This window comes from Oreochromis aureus, linkage group 7 (assembly GCF_013358895.1).
Source record: "Oreochromis aureus strain Israel breed Guangdong linkage group 7, ZZ_aureus, whole genome shotgun sequence".
Classification (NCBI taxonomy): Eukaryota; Metazoa; Chordata; class Actinopteri; order Cichliformes; family Cichlidae; genus Oreochromis; species Oreochromis aureus.
In genome coordinates, this window is record NC_052948.1 from 61,939,310 (window position 1) to 61,960,091 (window position 20,782).

At 41.4% G+C, this 20,782-nt stretch overlaps 2 protein-coding genes across 2 annotated transcripts; both read left to right on the forward strand.

Annotated features, from left to right (window-relative positions):
* The first annotated feature begins 1,035 nt into the window (after positions 1–1,035).
* fam169b (family with sequence similarity 169 member B) lies at positions 1,036–10,172 on the forward strand. The gene is made up of 9 exons (XM_031726869.2): positions 1,036–1,195; positions 2,092–2,222; positions 2,733–2,835; positions 2,919–3,004; positions 4,137–4,287; positions 4,820–5,002; positions 6,633–6,758; positions 6,874–6,944; positions 8,934–10,172. Exons 2-9 carry the CDS (start codon positions 2,097–2,099, stop codon positions 9,297–9,299), a joined length of 1,212 nt encoding a protein of 403 aa, XP_031582729.1. The 5' UTR covers positions 1,036–1,195; positions 2,092–2,096; the 3' UTR covers positions 9,300–10,172.
* Positions 10,173–11,454: 1,282 nt separating this feature from the next.
* arpin (actin related protein 2/3 complex inhibitor) lies at positions 11,455–20,585 on the forward strand. The gene is made up of 6 exons (XM_031726870.2): positions 11,455–11,703; positions 13,610–13,685; positions 13,904–14,036; positions 14,490–14,696; positions 16,674–16,834; positions 19,426–20,585. The coding sequence occupies exons 1-6, from the start codon at positions 11,612–11,614 to the stop codon at positions 19,432–19,434; spliced, it is 678 nt and encodes a 225-aa protein (XP_031582730.1). The 5' UTR covers positions 11,455–11,611; the 3' UTR covers positions 19,435–20,585.
* Positions 20,586–20,782: the final 197 nt, after the last annotated feature.

Here is a 20,782-nt window from a genome sequence, read left to right on the forward strand (position 1 = left end):
GGTAGATTTTTTTTTTTTTTAACATTATCTGCCAATTACATCTGCCACCCTTCTCCAAATCTGTGCCCCTACCTGGCCCCCCCAACAAAAATTTTCTAGACACGCCACTGTTCCAGATAGAGACAGACAAAATGGTGATGGCTAACCAACCCGACATAGTGGTGGTAGACAAACAGAAGAAGACGGCCGTAGTGATCGATGTAGCAGTCCCGAATGACAGCAACATCACGAAGAAGGAGCACGAGAAGCTCGAGAAATACCAAGGGCTCAGAGAAGAGCTCGAGAAGATGTGGAGGGTGAAGGTAACGGTTGTCCCAGTGGTAATTGGAGCACTAGGTGCAGTGACTCCCAAGCTAGGCGAGTGGCTCCAGCAGATCCCGGGAACAACATCGTGGATCTCTGTCCAGAAGAGCGCAGTCCTAGGGACAGCTAAGATACTGCACAGGATCCTCAAGCTCCCAGGCCTCTGGTAGAGGACCGAAGGATTGACCGCCCGCAGGGGCGAGAGGAATTTTTTTTATATATATATATATATATATATATATATATATATATATATATATATATATATATATATATATATATATATATATATATATATATATTTTAACCATCCAACTATATAATATGAGATGTGTATATTTCAGGATGAAGTATTTTTAAAAGACTGAGTCATTTAAAATGGAAAATAAATATTACTATATAATATTTTTGCAGCCATAATTTGGAAGTTTTTTGTCGTTAGGGTAAAAAATGTCAGTTTTTTTTCAAGGATCTTCTAAGTGTTAAACAATAAAAGGTTAAAAATTAATAACAGACAGCGAAAATTGACTGTTACTGCAAGATTTTAACATGAGCTAAATAAAAACTGTCCTTTTGTACTTGCTTGGTAAAGCGTGTTCTTTTATTCTGAAGCCGTCAACGCGCATTTCCCGTCATGCCTGTATTCCATGCCAGTGCTAAATTACATCGCCCAAAGGGACACCACCGAAGGGACGCTCTGCTGTGATTGGTTAGTGAAGTCAGACCGCGAACAATGGCGTGTATTTTTGTAACTCTCTTTGCGACCAGCGGATGGCGCTCCGGGCCAAAGAAAAGGAGATGTTAAGGTGGTTGAGTCGGCTCATCAAAGTTACATTTCGGGACTGTAGGGACGTTGCTGATAAGCAATAAAGGCTCATCCCGTCCATAGAAAGTAAGTTAACGAAATTAAATACGAAATTAAATAAATTCATGTTCGTGTTTGTTATGAAGCCTTTGTCGTGACGTGTTTTTGTTTGCGTTGCAGTTCAAGGTTCACACAGCTGTTTACAGCACTCGAAAAGCGCCTCAAAACAGATAAAAGCAGCTCACATTATGATCATTTGCAGCCTTTTTATGAAAGATTGAAGTAAAAAGTTCTTGGGTTGCTATCTGCTACATTTTGATTTTGCTTCCTTCAGATCCACCGATATGAGTTGGTTTGATTTGGCTGTGTGAACCGATTGTTTAGCAGAAATCTGCATTAACCCAGCGGTCCCCAACCTTTTTTGCGCCACGGACCGGTTTATTCCAACAATATTTTCACGGACCAGCCTTTAAGTTGTCTTAGATAAATACAATAAAATAAAACCAGTACCGGTACCAAAAAACCGCCCAAGAAAATGTATTCCATAACACATGGGAAAAGACCCACGGAGATCGAGTTAATGATAAAAAAAATAACGATAAAAACCCTGAATACCATAAATTTCACACCCGAGCCTCAACTCTCGCTGCCCGGTACCAAACGGCTTACGAACCAGTACCGGTCCGTAAGCCGTTTGGTTGGGGACCGTTGCATTAACCTATGTGCCGATTTTACCAAGAGGACCGGACAGCTTGTGAGGACTCATAATTCATTCTCTCATGTATTTGCAGTGTTAAAGGAAAGCTTAACTGTTTTAAAGACAATCTGGTGGTCGGACGAGTGTTCTGTGTTAGAAAAATGGACCATTTGTTATTGTACACGAGAGAATACTGATGTAATCAGATCCATAAAGTCAGGACTCACGTTTTGTTAATCTTGTGTAAATGCGTAAGTACACCTTAAACATCTGTATCCTCTCCAAGAGGCCATGTACCCTGTAGACCTGCCAGCTGTGGATCACACTGACCTGACATCTGCATCTGAACAGTACATGTCCTCTCTGGAGTCCAGCCCCTGTGATAATGAGTGGTTTCAGTCATCGCAGACCTCAAAGGTACCTAACCACATTTGAATGACTGATTATTATTGCAAATGATATATTCTTCAAGGTCTGCTGTAAATGAAATTAAGTTTGCAGTTATTCACACTGATTTGTTTATTCAGTCTACAGTAAAATCTAGAAAAATCTCAGCTAACCATAAAGAGCTTCACATTTTTAAATCAAGAGCCTAAAATCTTTTAGCATCCATACTATCCATTAACTGTGTTCTCCTAATAACTCAAAATGTAACTTTATCGTCTACATTTCAAGTTATTTTCTCAAAACTTTAATAAAACTATATAAATAAAACAGAGTTGAATGTAATGACACCTAATCATGCATACGTTTTGGTATTGAATACACAGCAGATCTTTTAAAGCATTAAACTTAACTCGTTTTGGCGTGCAGATGCCCTGAATTAACTCTCTGTGTGGTTACTGTGACCCTCGAACAGGGACTATGGTGGAAGTGTTTTTACCACCTTACAGCATTTGGCTTGATGTTATCTTCCTGTCTGCTCAGGTGGCAATAACAGCAACAAATGTGAGCCAGCTGCAGCTGTTTGAGGATGGCCAGCCTGCCTGTGTAGTGCTGGCACTGCACCCTCCGGATGATCAAACACAAGGTTCGGAGCTCAGCACGTTGCTCTGTGAGATGTTCCAGCCTCAGACACAGACTGACGCTCTCTGCTCTGATGTTACCTTCCAGTGGTTGGCCTATACCTGCACGGGAAGTGGTGGCTTTTGGATGACGTCTTGCGAACGTCAAGCAAATCCAGAAGTGGTTTGGTGTCGGTAACTGTGCTAAAGTACATTTGTCTAGACGCTATGTCACTTCATCGCTCGTATACAGGTGTGAACAGTGAGAGAATAAATCAGTCTACTCATTCAGTTTGTTAATTCCCTTTCTATTTATTACTCCTTCATTCTGTTTCAAATACTTAGCTAATAGTTTAGCTTCAGATGCCCCTGGTTTGGAGTCTGATTTCATCTTTAAAGTGAAAGAAAAGCAGAGAGATTGCAGAGTGTTGTCCAGCAGGTCGTTGACCCACTACTGACCACGTGTGTCATGACAAGAATCAATCAAGAATCGTCTCAAGATTGTATTGTAGGTGTAGTTGGTAGCAGCTTATGCAGCAGGTTTGTGGGAGAAACTCAGGAGAATTTTTTCCAACGACGTCATCTCAGTGTACTTCAGACTCAGCAATACAAAAACTGCTTCATCACATGGCACAACATAGAAGAGCCACCTCGACGGGACAAGACTCAGCTGTATAGCTGTAACCAAAGGTCAAAGGTCACTCTTTTGAGGATGCCAGTGTTCACAGTTTGGACCGAGAAGACAGGGTTTAAGAGAGGAGTGAAATAGGTCATCTATCTCCCCTTCCCAGGTGATTCAACACCCACTCAGACCTTGCTTCAGGTGGGCTTGTGGCGACTTGCATGATAAAAATAGGGGTCAACAATCCTCAGGACCACCTTTAAAGGGGACAGCCCCCATTAAGGATAAAATACCTGACACTGTCCACTATTTGTTTTTAGAACTGAAGAAGCCTCTTGAATTCGAGGTGAAATGTCTTAACAAACTTAAAGAAGTCAAGTTGCCTTCTTTTTTTTCAAGTCTTAAGACATATTTTGGAGAACTGAAGTACTCAGCTAATATAAATATTGTTTTATTTTTCTCACAAAGATAAATACAACCAAGCTGTGCGGTAGAGTGTGAAGCTGGAAAATGAATAATAGGTCAACTTCATGAATCTATGTTAAACTGGCTTTTGAAGCTTGTCATAGTTTTACAGGCTTCAGGTGTCCAAATTCAAAAGCCAGTTTAACATAGAGTCTTTTCTATCAATTTCTAAATAAAGATTTGCTGAATCGTTAATCTACCAGAGCCGACTGTGTGGAAACTTCTGCATGTTGTCCGCAGGTGCAGTCTGTTATGGAGAGGGTGATTGTGTTTCTGCTCAGTCAGATAATGGAGAGACCTTCACTGTTCTCCCTACATCCTCCCAAAGAGAGCTGCAAAGTGCTGTGGAAAGACAACCAGGCGGTCGGCTTTTACACCGTGAAGCACAAAGGTGGGCGGAGGAGGATGAGAAGGATTGGCAAACAGGATATCAGTGAACATACACATCTGCAGGCGATTTGTTTGTGTATGTCCAGCAGGAGTTTGGACAAATGTGAAGAAAGTTGCAAAGTTAAGGGCAGAAGACTGGCTTGAGTCGGATTGAAACTTTAATTCAGAAACAGCTTGAAATTAGGATATGGGTGGAGGCGGGCTGCAAAGTGGCCTGCAGATGTGCAGCAAGTGTGGATGATCTAAAATATCTTATATGAGATAGACGAGTTGGATGTGAATTTGTGTGCATCAGGTGGTCTTCCAGGACCGAGCAATTCCTCAATTATCTGATCACATCCAGGCCTAACTAATCACAGCAACATGACTATAAGGAAGGTGTTCACTTTGAAGCTTCACTAATCACTTTCTATGGATAAATCATACCCTCTGTTGTCCTTCTATTTGAAAGAGTTACACTGAATTCACTTTTTAGACCTGGAAGCTACATCCACCTCTTAAATGCAATCCATGTTCCCCCTCTGCTGTTTCAGGGAGTCTGTGTGACGGCTGGAGCAGCTGCTGTTACCTGCTGCCTGTTCTGGACACTGTGCTGGTGAGGAGGTGCTGCAGGAGGAGAGGCTTCGGCCTTCAGATGCTGGAGGATTTCTGCTCCTCGTTCTCTACGGAGGAGTTTCTGGGAGTCAGCTCTCCATTATCCCCCAGCATGGCTGCAGGTGAGCTCGGGTCCTTCTTTGACCTGTTTGTTCACTTGTTTCTTTATGTCTCTGTCAGATGGTTTGCTGTATTTGGTCAAGGAACTGCATGTTTTCTTTGTTCAATAGAAATGTTCAGTAGGTGAGACGTGCCCGGCAGGTGTCAGGATACACAACTGTTTTTGTTATTAGACCTCGGTGCTCGGCACGGGTGACTGTAACAATCACCATATTAAAGCATAGGGAGGCACATAACTGTTGTAAGTGTGTCTCTTGGGTCCCAGCGGTGGTTGTGGATGTGGAGTCTGAACGGCTTTCCCGGCTTGGTTGGCTCAGAGGTTGCCTGAAACAGCCGATTGGTACCAAAGAGTTTTGCTGAAGTTTTGCAGCTTCAGCAGTTACAGAAGCAGAAACTTGGGTTTGGAAAAGTTTGAGGAGGCCATGGAGAACGAATTTTTTAGCTGGCCTCATGAAAGTTCTGGCAAGCCGTTCGGCAGCTCGGGAAAGGAAAGCAGGGCTGGGCTCAGGCTCGGTCAGGGACAAAAACTGCTGACCAGAACTAAAGATATTGTCAGGCGCTGGAAAGAACACTTAAGGAACACTTGAATCTGACCAAAACGTCATTTTTGAAGGAGAGAGAGCCTGAACACTCATGGGAAGACTCATTAATTGCTTCATTTCACTGATTAATGACAATGGTTTTTACAAGGTTACACAGATCTCCTTTAAAGTGCCAGATTAAGATGATATAGAACATTTGTCCAAAGCTCACCGTGTGCAAAGCGTTGTTTCCCAGACTTTTGCTGCTTTCTTTTATTCCCTTTTTCCCCAAACTCTTTTTATTTTTCAGAATCACAACAAATTACAGTACAACAACAGAGTGATACCACAGCATGTGAAAAAGACAAAAAAAGACTTTTAGCTGTGCCCAAAAGTGCCGGTCAAAGTGACATTGTGGCTATAAATGTAAAAGAAACCTAACCCTGTCATAAACGCGGTCCCTACGGCAAACCACAGAGTGGAGACAGTACGGGATATCCACAGCAACTCAAGATTATCTTCGGTAGATAAAATAGAATAATAATAGAGTACCTCATGACTAAAAGAAGAAAATAAAAGCAGTAGAGTAGCATAGAATGGAGTACAATAAAACAGAGGCAGCCAGATTCACAGTGGTATATCACAGAACTGCACTGTTTCTACATTGTTGAAAAAGGACTTCCATGAATTCAGCAATGTTGCCGTTGACCCACATAGAGTACGTTTTACTGTTTCCACATTGCTAAAAAAAGGACACCTGTAATCCAGGCCTCAGAGAGAGGAGGGTGAATTCCACTGGAGCAAAATCAGACACAGGTGTCACAGCAAAGACCGACACACTTAGAGCTAAGTGCTCCTGAAGTACCTCTAGTAGGGCAGGGACAGGACCACAACATCAGTGAGTCGTGGGCTTGTTTGCATCTATCACAGACAGGATCAGCATCAGGGTAGCATCTGGGTGATTTCCTTACCCAGGTAAGAATCTGCAGGCCAAAATGCTTTCTTGGATTTCTAAGCGCATTCAGCCTCATTATCTACTCATATAATCACTCAGACGTATCCTTGCTTCAACAGAAATACAACAAAACACAACATGTGTTTGTGTGTTCAGTGTTCAAAAGGTTCCTGCAGAAGCACCAGCAGTATCGAGAGCGCCTGTACGAGGTGGAAGCTCCAGGGGGCTGGACTCAACGACGAAACATCTGGCTTAACATTCAGCTCGGACGCTACTGCCTCGGTAAACATCGGTTTGTTTTTTATGGATTTAAGAATATTTTCAGATTTACGTTGAATTGCTAACGTAGGAATGTCTTGAAGACGTCACGTGTCCATGTCTGACTCACGTCTTTTAGGTACTGATAAGGAGAGCAGCCCAATATCAGGAGAAACACAGAGAAATACACTCAAGGACTCCTTTCACAAGGTAAGAATGTCAGTTTCTCCAAGATTACACTGAAAAACATCTTCAGCAAACTTTGACTGAAACAACTATTCATCACACACTTTACATTCATGGTTATAACAAGAGCTTGTTGAAGCCAACGTTTTCATTGAAAACCTTAATTTCAGTTGATGGCTGTTCGAGGCGCCTCTGAGGTTTATAGTTTTGAAAATGAATGGATGAAAGTAAGGCATTAAGGCTTAGTTTGATATTTTATAGTTTTATTAATAGTGAATTTACTGGATTTAACTGACTATTCTACTTTTGCTAAAGAGATCTTAATGTCTAATCAGTTTCCCTGAGGAAAGTTGTAATTTGCAGCAATGGTGACCCCCTACTGATTTGGTATGACCAGAATAATATTCTGGTGTGGCGACAGCTGCAGACATCTGGGACTCGTAGTCATTCCTGTTACACTTCCATGGAGTCCACCTGAAGGTGCTTGCATAGTTTGTGCATTTTAATGTCTCCATGAACGAGTCTCTGATGACAAATTTACGTCTCTCTGCCCAATGAGGATCCAAGCAGACCCTCATGGACACAAAACATAAAACAGAACACTCAGAAAATGATTGCATGAGATTTTGTAATTGTTGCAGTTTAGTGTATCGGGTGCTTAGCGTCATGATTGACTTTATGATTGATTTTGGTCTTGTTATGACCTGTATGGCCTCACGTTTAGATTTAGGTGCTACATGTTCTTGCTCAAGGAGGAATTGTTGGGTTTCACCTCACAATACTGTGAGGCGTTTTGTTCTACCACTGAGCCTTACTAGAAGGCTAAAATAGTGCGCCTGGCTTTAACAACGGAAGCACAGTTATTTTTGGGACCGCTCTCAGACCTACTGCTTTAAACAGAAGAGGATGTGAAAACAAGCCTCTAACTTTTCTACATTCACGGTCACCAGAGGATGAATGTCATCGACTGTACTGAGATTAAATCAAGATTATTATTATTCAAAGCTTTCAGTGCTTTATTGGATTGATCTGAAACTGATTTATGTGCAAATCCCAGTGAAGAGAATCACACTGAATCACTTGGTGGCAGTGTGAAAGCAGAGTGACTAATCCTAGCCCTTCAGACTTTAAGCAATGTGAAACCAGACGCAGACTTGTGGGTTTTCACCTTTTTGTCTGTCAGCTCTTGACCTAAATATGTAATATGCTTTGAGATTACATGTATCAAGAACTGGCATGTTCAACACAGTGCAGTGTAATGAGTTCCAGCACGGCTGAGTGTGTAAATTTGCACACTTTTTTCCATTACCTGATTCTGTTAAAAAGTAGCAGCGCATTGGCCGGGAATTGGACCACGTCTCCTGCATCTACCACTGAACCACCAATGCCACGTCCTGTCACTGCTACAGGGCCAGATGCTTGCCGGCTAAAAGCTCTGCATCTCTTTTGGCACATTTGAGATCTTAAACGTCAAACAAGCCACCAGCTCATGGCTCAGAAAATGATTTTATGATATTTTGTACTGACAATCAGGGCCACGTATGATTCTTCGAGATGATATCATACCATGCTCTTGCTCTAGGAATAAATGCTATTTTTCTCCTAATAATCCTACCATATGCTGTGAGATGACATTATTGTTCTCTGGCATTATAAGAAGTCCATATGAGAGTCCTGCTATCTATTTTATCTTCTCTTACAATGTAACTTTATAGAGACCAGCATATATGTCAATAAAACAGCGAGAGTTTGGCTACCAGCAGTAAGAGGTTCACACCATAAGCTTCACACTTTGGAGGATATGTAGACCACACATCAAATTGTGGCACAGAAAATGCTTTCATGAAATTTTGTATTGACGTTTATGCCCCCCGAGAATGTATCTCACCCACTTCAGAGGGCCTTTTGTGGATTTTTGTTCTCATGTTGTGACTCTTTGTAGTTTTTTATGTCTCCTGTAGCTATTTTGTGTAAGCAGCAATAATTTATCCACTTCTGTTTATCTCCATGCAGACTTGTATACTGGACCTGGGCACACTGGGAAGCCCTGGTGTAAACACTGCAGTGGTGTTGGACTCTGCTGAACAGCAATTTAAATCGTGTGAGCCAAGCCAAGGAAGATGGTCCCTGAGCAGCGAGCTCCCTGGAACAGGATGTAGCCTTGCAGCCCAAACTATCCATGTGAAATCTGGACCTGCCACCCAGCTCCTAAACACAGCACAGGCTTTGAAATCCAAGGCTTCCAAATCTACAAAGCACCACAGAGAGGAACCAGAGGACATGCAGAAAATTCCCAAACGAGCCAGAAGTGAGTTGAAACATGTACACACAAAGACTGCATTCAGCAGCAGAGCCCACAGAGAATGTTCGGACACTTAACCGAAACCACATCCACATTCATTTAGGTGACTTTGTATTCTTTTCATCAAATCAAAGTGAATTTTGAATGAACAGCAGACTGCATGTACCTAAACATGCACAATAAACCTTTTCGTGTGTCTTTGTAGCATCGCGTTTCTGTGTGGCTACTTTATAGTGTTTGTGCTAAATAAGAACCATGTGTCTGAGTTATTGATTTTTGCCTTCAAACATGAATACATCCACACAAGAATGATTATTATTGCACATTAGAGTATAGCATATGCAATTTTCTCCATCGTTTGGGTACAACCTGCACTGCATTTTAACCCATTTTACATGAAAGGCTGGGGTTCATACGGTGAGCTTAGATTATTATCCTTAACTATTAATGCACAGGATCAATCAATAGAGAGCTACAATATATTTTTTTCTGCACCTTGGACAAGTCATCCATCACATAAACAGCCACAGCTTCTGGGGCTTGCTGTGGATTAGGAGGTAGAGCAAGCCATCGACTAGCTGGAAGGTTGGTGGTTTGATCCTTGACTGCTCCAGCTTGCATGCCAAAGTATCCCAAACCCAGAGTTGCTCCTGATGTGCCCACACAGGAAAAATGGTTTAAAACTACAGATGTATTATCATCTCCCCCACTGCACTTTAGGTGCATATAAAAAGAAAAAATCTTGGTGTATTTTACTGTATATAGCAAGCATCTATATACATAGTATTTTGTTTTGTTTTTTTGTACACTGTTCACATTGGGTTTTTTCTTCCTTTTTATTTTTCGAATATATCTCTAATTCACTTTTTGTTCCTTTCCCTCGTGCTGGTGTAACAAGTGAATTTCCCCCAGAGTGGGATTAAATAAAATCTATGTGTGTTTGTATTCTTGTTGGATTATGAGTGCAAGTTTTCCTTTCACCTCCTAAGAATGAATGTGCTGGAATGAGAGTACAAACCCCTGAGTCTTTGTTAACTTTGTAGCTATTGTTCAGAAATGGCGCAACAGTTTGCACAATGCTCGCATTTAATGTGTAAAATCAACAGTTCTGACAATAATCAGCAGATATTTGTAAAAGGTTTTCGCGTAGAAATAAAGCGTAAATCTGGACTTGCTGCGTGTGCGGACACCTGAAAATACTAGCTGTACCTGCAGGTTGCTGGTTTGAGTCCCTGCTCAGATACTGGTATCTCTCAGTGGATGGCTTTGACACGATCCCCTCACTAAAAAGCACACGAGAAACAACTTTAACAAACATTAAGAATACTAATTAGCTCCTAATAGAATAGAATAGAATGCCTTTATTATCACTATACGGTTGTACAATGAGATACAGAGCATCTCCTACTCAGTGCAAACATGCTGGGGGTAGGGGGGGGGTACAGTTCTGCAGCACTATATACATATGGACAGTATTAACAGAGGGAAAAAATATATATATATAAAATGTACAAATATACAAGCCGGTTTTAAAAAAGTAATATGTAATAAATAGTGTTACGTACATACAGTTGGGTTATTGCGCATAGAATTTGGTATTGCACAGTGGTGGTTCATAGAGGAAAAGGAAAGAAAAAATTGGGGGGCGGGGGGGCTGTGTTATCGGTGCATGTGTGAGTTCAGGGTGGTTATGGCTTTAGGGAAGAAACTGTTTTTGAGTCTGTGGTGCTTTGTGCTGATGCACCTGTAGCGGTTCCCTGAGGGAAGCAGGCTGAACAGGTTAAAACCAGGGTGGGAGCTGTCCTTGATAATGTTTGCTGCTCTGCTGAGGCAGTGGGAGGAATAAATGTCCATCAGGGAGGGGAGAGGGCAGCTGATGATCTTTTGTGCTGTCTTGACTACACTCTGAAGCCTCACTCTATCCGCCTTAATGCAGCTGCCGTACCATTATGTGATGCAGTAGGTTAGCAGGCTCTCAATGGACGAGCGGTAGAAGGTCAGCAGCAGGTTGGAGTTCAGCTTGTACTTCCTGAGGACTCTCAGGAAGTGCAGCCGCTGTTGGGCCTTCTTGACGACCGCTGAGATGTTGTCTGTCCAGGAGATGTCAGTTAGTAATGAAAAAGAAAAAAAACTACATGTACTTGCGCTACTTTCACTGCTGTTCAATGAGGACCATCTTGCGCCCCCTAGGTGAACTGCAGGCAAATTCTGCATAAATAAGAGGAGTCCGGGCTGTCCGTCCACTCTCAGCGCACGCATTCTCTTCTGCGCTATTACACGCCGGCGTCTGCTGTGTATACAACCGAGCGCACCTCTCACTCAGGGACGAACAGGAAGTCCGGAAAAAGGAAAAATCTGAGGGAAGGGAAAAGTTACGATTTTATGAAAGATGAGTCGCATTTATCACAACACGTCTCTGCAGAACAAGCCGGTCCACAGTGAAAAGTTTGACCGTGCGTGGTGTCCCTCTGCGTTTGAAAGGTATGTGCTCGCTTTCACACGCCACAGTGCTTCCCCTGTGAGGGGGCAGCACCAGACTCCGCCAATAAATCCCTCAGTGTTCCCAGAGAGCAGATCTGTGAGTTTTACACTGTTCAAAACATACTTTTAAAAATGAAATTATCTCGGGTATATGCAGCACAGCGCAGTATAGGTGGATGTACTACCAGCAGTATCAGAGCGCCCTGGCTGCACTTCCTGTCGTGGCCACTAGAGGCTGACACAGTATAGACTCCCATGTTCAACATTGTAGAAATAACACGAGGCATTTTCTCAAGGTGCAGAAGTGAATTAACAAACTCATCACACACTAGAACAGCTGGGGCCACAAGTGTGAGCTCAGAACCTCCTCAACACTTTTCTATTTGTTTTGCATTTTTCGAGGAAAATCATGCTTTAAAGCTAGCCGTACCACCTGATAAGTGACTGCAGAAGAAGGGTACGTCCTAAGGCTGGTGCACTCCAACTTCAGCCATGCAACAACAACTGTTGCAGATGCACTAAGCTGAACACTGTTTAATACAGGAGTGACTTAACATCAGTTCAGACGTTTAACATTTTTTTTTTTATTACAAAACTGTATAACTTCTCTTTACTTATAGTTAGAAAGAAACTAATAATTCAACTGAGGGTCACCGTGTCTTTTTTGGATGAGCCCGGACCGTGGGGCCTGTCTATAACACCACCAGGCTAATTGGGGTCACTGGACTGAACCTCTTGAACCCGTTTGGGCCTTTTTCTGCATTTTGATGTAATTATCTGGGATATAATTTGCTCTAATGTTAGGTACCGAGCATCAAAGAAGTTTGTGCTTCGATGAAACTTTCACGTGGAATTCTAGTATGTTATTAACATGTTAATATATGTTAGTATGTTATTAACATAACAACTAACAGGGAATCCATCAATAAAATGTTCTCTATAAAAACTGCTGCTGTTTTTTTTCCAGTTATTATTATTTTATCTAAGAAGCTATTTTTTCTTCTTCAACTTCTTTCTTCTTTCTGACGGTATTTTCACTTTAAAGGAAGTGGGTGAGTCTACCGGTAATCAGTCAGCCTCTATTCCTTTGTAATTCTAAACTCAGTAAGTCGGTAAGACAAGGAAAGAGTTATATGAATCTGAGTAGATATTAGAGTATGAGGCCAGTAAAACTGCTGCTGTTTTTTTTTCAGTTACTATTATTTTATCTAAGAAGCCATTTTTTCTTCTTGCTGACAGTATTTTCGCTTTGAAGGAAGTGGGTGAGTCTACCGGTAATCAGTCAGCCTCTATTCCTTTGTCATTCTAAACTCAGTAAGTTGGTAAGACTAGGAAAGAGTTATATGAATCTGAGTAGATATTACAGTATGAGGCCAGTAAAACTGCTGGTGCAGGAGGCCAGTGGGGGGGAAAATGTAATATTGGGAACTGCACATATTGTTTGCCTACAGCAAGCTTGCAGACTGATCCCCTGAGGTTTTGATATAACAGCTAACATGTGGTAAAATTCAGAGATTTTAGACCTGCTGAGCTAAGACTTCTCCTTCATTTTGCTTGCCTGCTGCTGGCTGGATGTAAAGTGATGTAACTTTGATCACAGTGTGTGGACGAACTGCCAGTTCGTAGTCTTTGCTAGATCCAGTAACAAAACTACTGTTATGTGACTAAAGCAAATGGAAATGGTGAGTATGGGTTTCAGAGCACAGTCGAACTTTTACTGCATTGGTTTGTTCCCAAAAATGTTTGAATTCCTTTATTCTGTAGGATTTATGTGTGCTATGAATCATCCTCCCTGCAGTTCTAGTTCTGCGTTTAACTGAGTCCCCATTCAGCACTCAATCCCAATAAAACAGCACTTTATTTCACCAGTACACATTTAGATACTCATTATTGTTTTTCTACACAGTGGCCCCGGAGTGCTTTTAGAAGGGAAGCTGCTCGATGTTTCCAGACATGCAATCACTGACAGCAACAATCAAAAGGTACAGTAATAAAACCAGTCGGGGTATCACTCGGTTATAAGAGCCCAGCATGACACCTTCTCATTTCTTTTCAGTAGATGCAAATGATCATAAAAAGAGTGTGAGGGTTTTCAGGTCACTGTTCGAGGAGCAGGCATCGGTGATAATAAGCAGAAATAAGTAAAGCTGAGAACCACTGTACAGTGGAAGGTATTTATTCATCCTTCTGTCACTCTCAGGTACGTTTCTACGTGCTGTATATCCAACCGAGCCGCATCCATCAGCGGAAGTTTGATGCCAATGGAAAGGAAGTGGAGTCAAACTTCAGTGACACCAAAAAGGTCAACACTGGTTTCCTCATGTCCTCCTACAGTGAGTACACTGGATTTGGATCTGCTGGCTCTGCAGTGTCAGAATAGGCCAAGGAAGACATGAGGTGCGGTCAGGTGCAAACTCTAGAAATCTCCATTTATTTGTATGACGAGAACTAGCTGCAGTTCAGTTCCTCAATCTGATTGATGAGATGTAATAAATGCATTTTTTGTTGAGGTCTGAAGTAGAACAGACCAGTAGTGCAGCATGCAAACCTGAAAAGTCTAACCCTGTCCTACAATCCAATCCTGGTAAAACTAATAACGATGAAATTCATATTCACCAGCTGCATGCAGTGACTTTTACAGGAAGGCAAGCTGAGATGATTGCATGCTAATGCTAGCTCTGTTTCCTTAAATACGCCACTGATATGTAACAAGAAAAAGCCTCGTGGGTGCGGAGCTCTTAATTCCCTTCATTTACTTGGCTTCATTGTGTTTTCCGTCTTCACAGAGGTGGAAGCTAAAGGGGAGTCGGACCGTTTGTCTGAGGAGCAGCTGTCAGCCGCGGTGAACAAAGCCGAGCTAATGAAGATAACTGACAAGCACCGGCCCGCTGGGACCTGGGCCTTTTGGTATCCAGAGGCAGACATGGAAAAAACGGAACTGGAAACAGGACAGGATGTACGGTTGAAGACTAGAGGAAACAGTCCTTTCGTATGTGAGTCTGAACTTGATGTTTGTTATTTACTTGCCTGTAGAGCCTTTCTGTGAATTGTCCTGCCTAAAATCTTAACATCCATGTACACCGTCTGCGGTTAAGGTTAGGTTTGAGTTTGGTGACACTGACCCAGCAAAGGGTCTGTTTATGCTGTAAACTGCTAGTCAGTGTAGTAAAAAAATACAAGTTAATACAAAAGAATCATTTTTTAATTGTCTACACCTAAAGCTGCTTATAAGCAGTCGTCTTCTTTGTTTGTGTAACTATTATGTGACTTGTATATGAACTTTCTTTATCAGTACACAGGAATCTGCATCTGGAGTTGTAAAACAGGACTCTGCCTTTGAGCTTTTAGGGAGAAGGGGTAGCTTCTGATTTACACCTTCTGTGGTATGCTTTAGTAAACTTTGTTCTGTCACTGATGAACTGCAGACATTGTGTGGATGTGAAAAGCATGCTTTAAAGGTTCAGGGTTTGTCTTCCTTTGTCATCACATGCTTTGAGACCTTATTCTCTGTGTATCTAATCCTTCTTTAAAGGCAGATGAAATAATATAAAAGACACTTTAGAGCAGGGGTCCCCAATCCCAGTCTGCGAGGGCCGGTGTCCCTGCAGGTTTTAGATCTCACCCTGGGCCAACACACCTGAATCACATGATTAGTTCATTACCAGGCCTCTGGAGAACTTCAGGACATGTTGAGAAGGTAATTTATCCATTTAAATCAGCTGTGTTGGATCAAGGACACATCTAAAACCTGCAGGGACACCGGCCTTCGTGGACTGGGATTGGGGACCCCTGCTTTAAAGCTTCACAGTCTTTAATTTGATTCAGATTTCCACCAGCTTGCTTACTAGCTTAAAGAAATGGTTAGAAGAAAAAAGAATAATACTTGTTGAAACTGGTGCCTGGAAATACAAAGCAACATGCTCCATGTGTTTCAAAACTGGGACGATGGGACATCGTTTAGGACAAAAATGAACATCGGGTTAATGCTACATCAGCCTGTATGTTCTGCAGAAAGAGAAATTGGTTTATTTTGGAATAGCTCTAGTTTTTATGTGATTATTATTTTTTCTTCCCTGATTGCCAAGACTTGGGAGAGCAAAGCCAAAAACCACATGTTCTCGCAGCCTATGGCCAGAAGGTTTGGGTCAAGGCTGTCTGCCTTTGTCTATCTTTATCAGTTAAGTTAACACAGTTGGAGTTTTTAAGCCGAACCAAATTCTTTCATTTTACTTTACTGTTCATTTTGAAGTGGCATGCATGCGTTCACTTGGTTAAATAAGTATATTTCTGCTTTTGTCTACTTCCATGGCAAGTTTAGTCCAAAATTTCACATGATGTTTCAGTTAATTGTACCTGGAGACACCCTGTATGTCAAATGTAAAGAATCCTTAAGACTGTGAATGTTGGTTAACCTTTAGGTTTAAAGCTGCTGATCTAAAGTCTGCCGTTGTGTTTCGTGGTCTTCCCAGCTGATCAAGTCTAGTCCCTGCCCTGACCTCAGTAGCTGCGGGGAGGGAATGAAATTAAACTTGAATTCTGTTTCTCTGATCTCTTTCCAAAGTTTGTCCTCGTGAGGAGAGAGGATAGTTTAGACTGATATCCAATACCTGTCCTTTGGTTTTTTGCATTTCTTAACCTGGATTTATTCAGATGTGATGGATATTTGGGCATTTATTATAAGATGTCTCCATCTTGTTTTATGTTGGCTTCTTAATTCTGTGTAGAGCATGAATCTGACATTCAAAGTTTTGAAAACTTTCTCAGATTTTTCAGATTTCTTCTGTATCAAAGTCAGTGAACAGTTAATAATCAAGTTGGCATATCCTTACAGAGATGATAAAGCTTAAAGAGTAGAATTCAAAGTTGGTAGCTCACTTTTGTTTAAGTTTTATAAATGCCTTTAAAAACCTTACGTACTTCTTTGTTTCCTGTCATGCGTAAATAACTTCATTACCTTCTTCAAATTCCAGTCTCTTTGGCCAAAATTGATGGCGGCACAGTGACCAAGTGTAACTTTGCTGGAGACGATAAGGCTGGAGCTTCATGGACAGACAAAATAATGGCCAACAAAGCAGACGCCAGCAGCACTCAGAAGCCGGGAGGAGGCGAGGGAGCAGAGGAGGACGAATGGGTGAGGACCAGATCTCTAAACAAATGAAATGACTCGCATAATATCGGGGATGTAGCCCAGATCCGTGGTTTGTCATTTATTTTTCCTTTTCCTACAAATTCCTGAAAGAGTTTCTTTTAATTTCCTGAAAACTAACTCAAAATAAAGAGCAGCCGCGAAACCCCTCACAAGAGCAGATCAGGTATCTCTGACAACAGGCATGACATGGAGTCGGAGACAACATGAGAGGAGGAGCGGGGGTACATTGTAAAGTTGATTGCAGATGTGCAGCCACTGTAGGAAGGCTGAGGTAGCTTAAATGGATTGCCCTGTATGAAAATTACCCAGGCCATGAGGTGAGCCGTGAGCTGATACTGGCGAGCATTAGGAGCTGGTCTGGCTGGAATGCAGCTAAGGCTGAGCTTTGTGGCTTTCCTCAAACAATCATTTTTTTCAGCTGCAGTGGAAATGATATCATGCTCACAAATACCAACGTTATTAAAAATTTCAACCGTGCAGCAGTTACACTAACAAACATATTTCTACCTAATTCCACAGCCCACCGTGTAAAATAAGCCATTTTTCCACTGCACAAACTTCCCAGGGAAGTTAAGGTGCTACACGCTTTTTATGATTTATCCAATTTACTTACTTCTTAATTACTGGAAGAAAGTTCTTGTGACAAAAAGGTCGAGTTACTTTCAAATAAAATGCGAAGCGTGGCTCATTTTCCTCTGTTTGTAATGTATGTGTATGAATTTATGAGATATTTTACAGCCAAATACAAGCTGATTTTTAACTAAATTATAGGAAATTAGCTGGAAATTACAGGTCAGATGATGCATTCACAGATGAATACTGTATATTCTTAGACATCATAGTGCATTGATTACACACCTTCTTCCTGTTAAAAGGGAGTTTTTCCTTCCCACTGTCGCCAAAGTACTTGCTCATAGGGGGTCATATGACTGTTGGTTTTTCTCTCTATGTGTTATTGTAGGGTCTACCTTAAAATAAAAAAGCACCTTGAGGTGACTGTTGTTGTGATTTGGCGCTGTATAAATAAAATTGAATTGAATATTGATGTAGTTATCGAAGGCCATCACAGACGAGGGATGTAAGGGAAAAAACAAGACTGTTTGGAGGTTTGACAGGTCTCTGTGCATCAGAGCTACATAGACTTTAGCTGCTGCTTGTGGTCAAAACTGAGAGGCTGGAAAGATCTGATTCTCATCCTCCCTGGACTCACTGCATCCAACTTTGAAGTGTCACTAGTGTCCTTAGACTGGCCTAATCAGTGGGTAATGCCTTTTGAATCTATTGTACTAAAGTGTGTGCAGATAGCAAAATGCAGTTTGTATCGCTGCCAACAGGTGTCACAACTGGACTTTGAATGAACGCTGTTTGCATGTGTATCTGATCAAGATTCAAGATGTTGTCCAGCTCTCTGTCTTTAGTAATTAACTTCAGATTGTTACAAACCAGTAACCCATGACTCTGTTGCAGATGTCTAGATATCCATAGAGTTGTTGAGGTAGACCTGAGGTAGGCGCCGTTCTGAATGAATATGTGAGCAGAAAGAAATCTGGCCAGCCCCTGAGTTTCCACTGGCAGCCTCATAGCAGCTGGATCACCGGCTTCAACATGACAGAAGCTCCACTAGCCTCTGAATCAAAGCTAGCTGTGTTTCAGTAACTGTTGAGGAGCAGTCAACAGCTCAGCAGGTTTTAGACCCACATGTTACTCAGTGTTACGCTGAAAAAGTTAAAGCAATTTCCATGAGAACTAAGTTATGTCGGAAAGAATCCGAAGGGTTCCTCTCTTGCGGTTGCCTCTCCCATCGCCACTGATGTCAGCGGTTTGAACTCTGAGTCCCTTAATTTTGTGTCGCTGGCTGTAGCCAGCTTTTAGCACTGCGCTGGTTGAAAGCGAGTATTAATAGGCTGGCTTTCAGCACATATGGTCGATATATCTCAGCAGTTACTTTGCTCGTTGTTGACATGTCAGACACGAGGGTCAGGGTTTATTTTGATTTTTGAAATTAGAGTTAAAAACAGGTTGTTAACGGGTCACCGGTGACCTGGTGGACGTTAAGACCACCCTTGTTAACGATAGAACAGGTTTTCCCCTTTACATCAGATCCATATTTAGCTTCTTCACTTCCTTCTTTTAGTACTTTTTACTACTTTTTATTTTTTAGTACAAACAGAATCAGACAGGCTGTTGCTCAACATGACCCGTGTAAATCCTCTTTACTGCCTCAGACTTTGATTAAAGGTTTCAAACAATATTTCCTGCTAAAATTTATGAGACGTATAAAAGACCTGGAGAGCAAGGATTTTGTGTGAGGATTTCCTGCAAGAACTTTGCTTTGTGGACTCATGACATCGGTTATTTAAGGAAGTGAGAAAAATACAGTAAGCTGCACAAGCTATCAGGCCTGCGTGGGGGAACTCCACCTTTTTATAGTGTGATCTGGGAAACGAGCTATGATTTGGCCTGGCGTGAAATGGACAGCAAAAACCTTCTGCAGCTGTTGTTTAGAACAGGTGAAGTTTTAGACAAACAGAAACCAGAAAGCACTCACTGCCCCTGCTTTGTTTTATCCACAGGATGATTGAGAAAACTGTGTTTCCCACCAGTCTGAACTCAGGGCCCCAATCCAGTCTCCAGCATGGATTGGACTTCGACTATTATATCTTACATATGTTGCCGTAGGGCTGGAAACCTTGCGTCACCTCTACAGTATGGGACTCGCTGTCTTGGAAACTGTGCTCTTCTCTTCTTGTATGCTTCATCACATTTACATAAGTCAACCTGCATGTTCATGTTTTTGAATATGGAGGCCTGCAAAGAATTCATGGTAGTAATGAAGTTTGTAATATCACAAATTCTTATTCTAATTGTAACTGAGGAAAAAGTGGCATTCATGTGACGATTTTTACAAATAATTTTTGTTTAACCTTTATGACTTTTATAGACATCATGTTTGCAACCATCTGTTATATTAAAGTGCAGCTAGTGTGTAGTATTAAAGAGCACAAGCTTGAGCATTTTGTTTTTCTAAATAAATATGCAGTATGGTACACAACTGGAGAGCCCTCAAATTGCAAACCTGTTTCCTCAACTGGTTCTTGTTTTTTAAGTGGTTTTTGGCTCTGAGTACAAGGACTTATTAGGGCCACATTAAGAAAAAAAATATGATTGATCAATTTAAGTATAAAAACAAAATTTTGAGATTAAAGTTAAAATAATATTTTGAGAATAAAGGAAAGAAATGTGGAAATTAAAAATGTCTTGCGTTAAGTTATTTCTCTTTTAGCTCATAAACACGGAGTGGTGATAATTATAAAACACTGATGAGATGGTGCAGAAATCTGCAGCTGATCGGAAGTTAAAAAACAAACAGAAACCGATGGCTGGCAGCGGACGCATGCAAGGATACCGATGACTATGCAATAAAGATGGATGTCGTATCACGATGAGACAGCTGATCGAGTTGTTTCACTAAATCGTCTACACGAGGCATTTTGTAGAGGTTGCAGGAGTCGTGGCAGTTGTTTGGCTTTAAACAACAATTGTAATCTTCACATTTCGACTTTATTCTCAAACTAGTATTTTTAGTTTAATCTACAAATTTTGACTTTAATCTCAAAATGAACGCTAATTTCTTTTTTTCTTAATGTGCCTCTAATGCTCCGTTGTGGTTGAGCGAAAGGGCAATATGAGTGTGTGCTTTGAATAAAAATAATGGATGTGTGTTGAATGATGATTGCGCTTTGTTTTTGTGTCAAATTTTAACGTGGGGATCTAAAACTGGGATTTCAGCAAATTTAAGTTTTACTGTGTGCAGAGGAACATACAGTGTCCTAATTAGAGCTTAATGTCACATACCCAGCTGGGGGTTCTACTTCAGGGAAAGTCAGTTTTAAAGCCTCAAATCACAATCATATTTGCATCATTAATGCA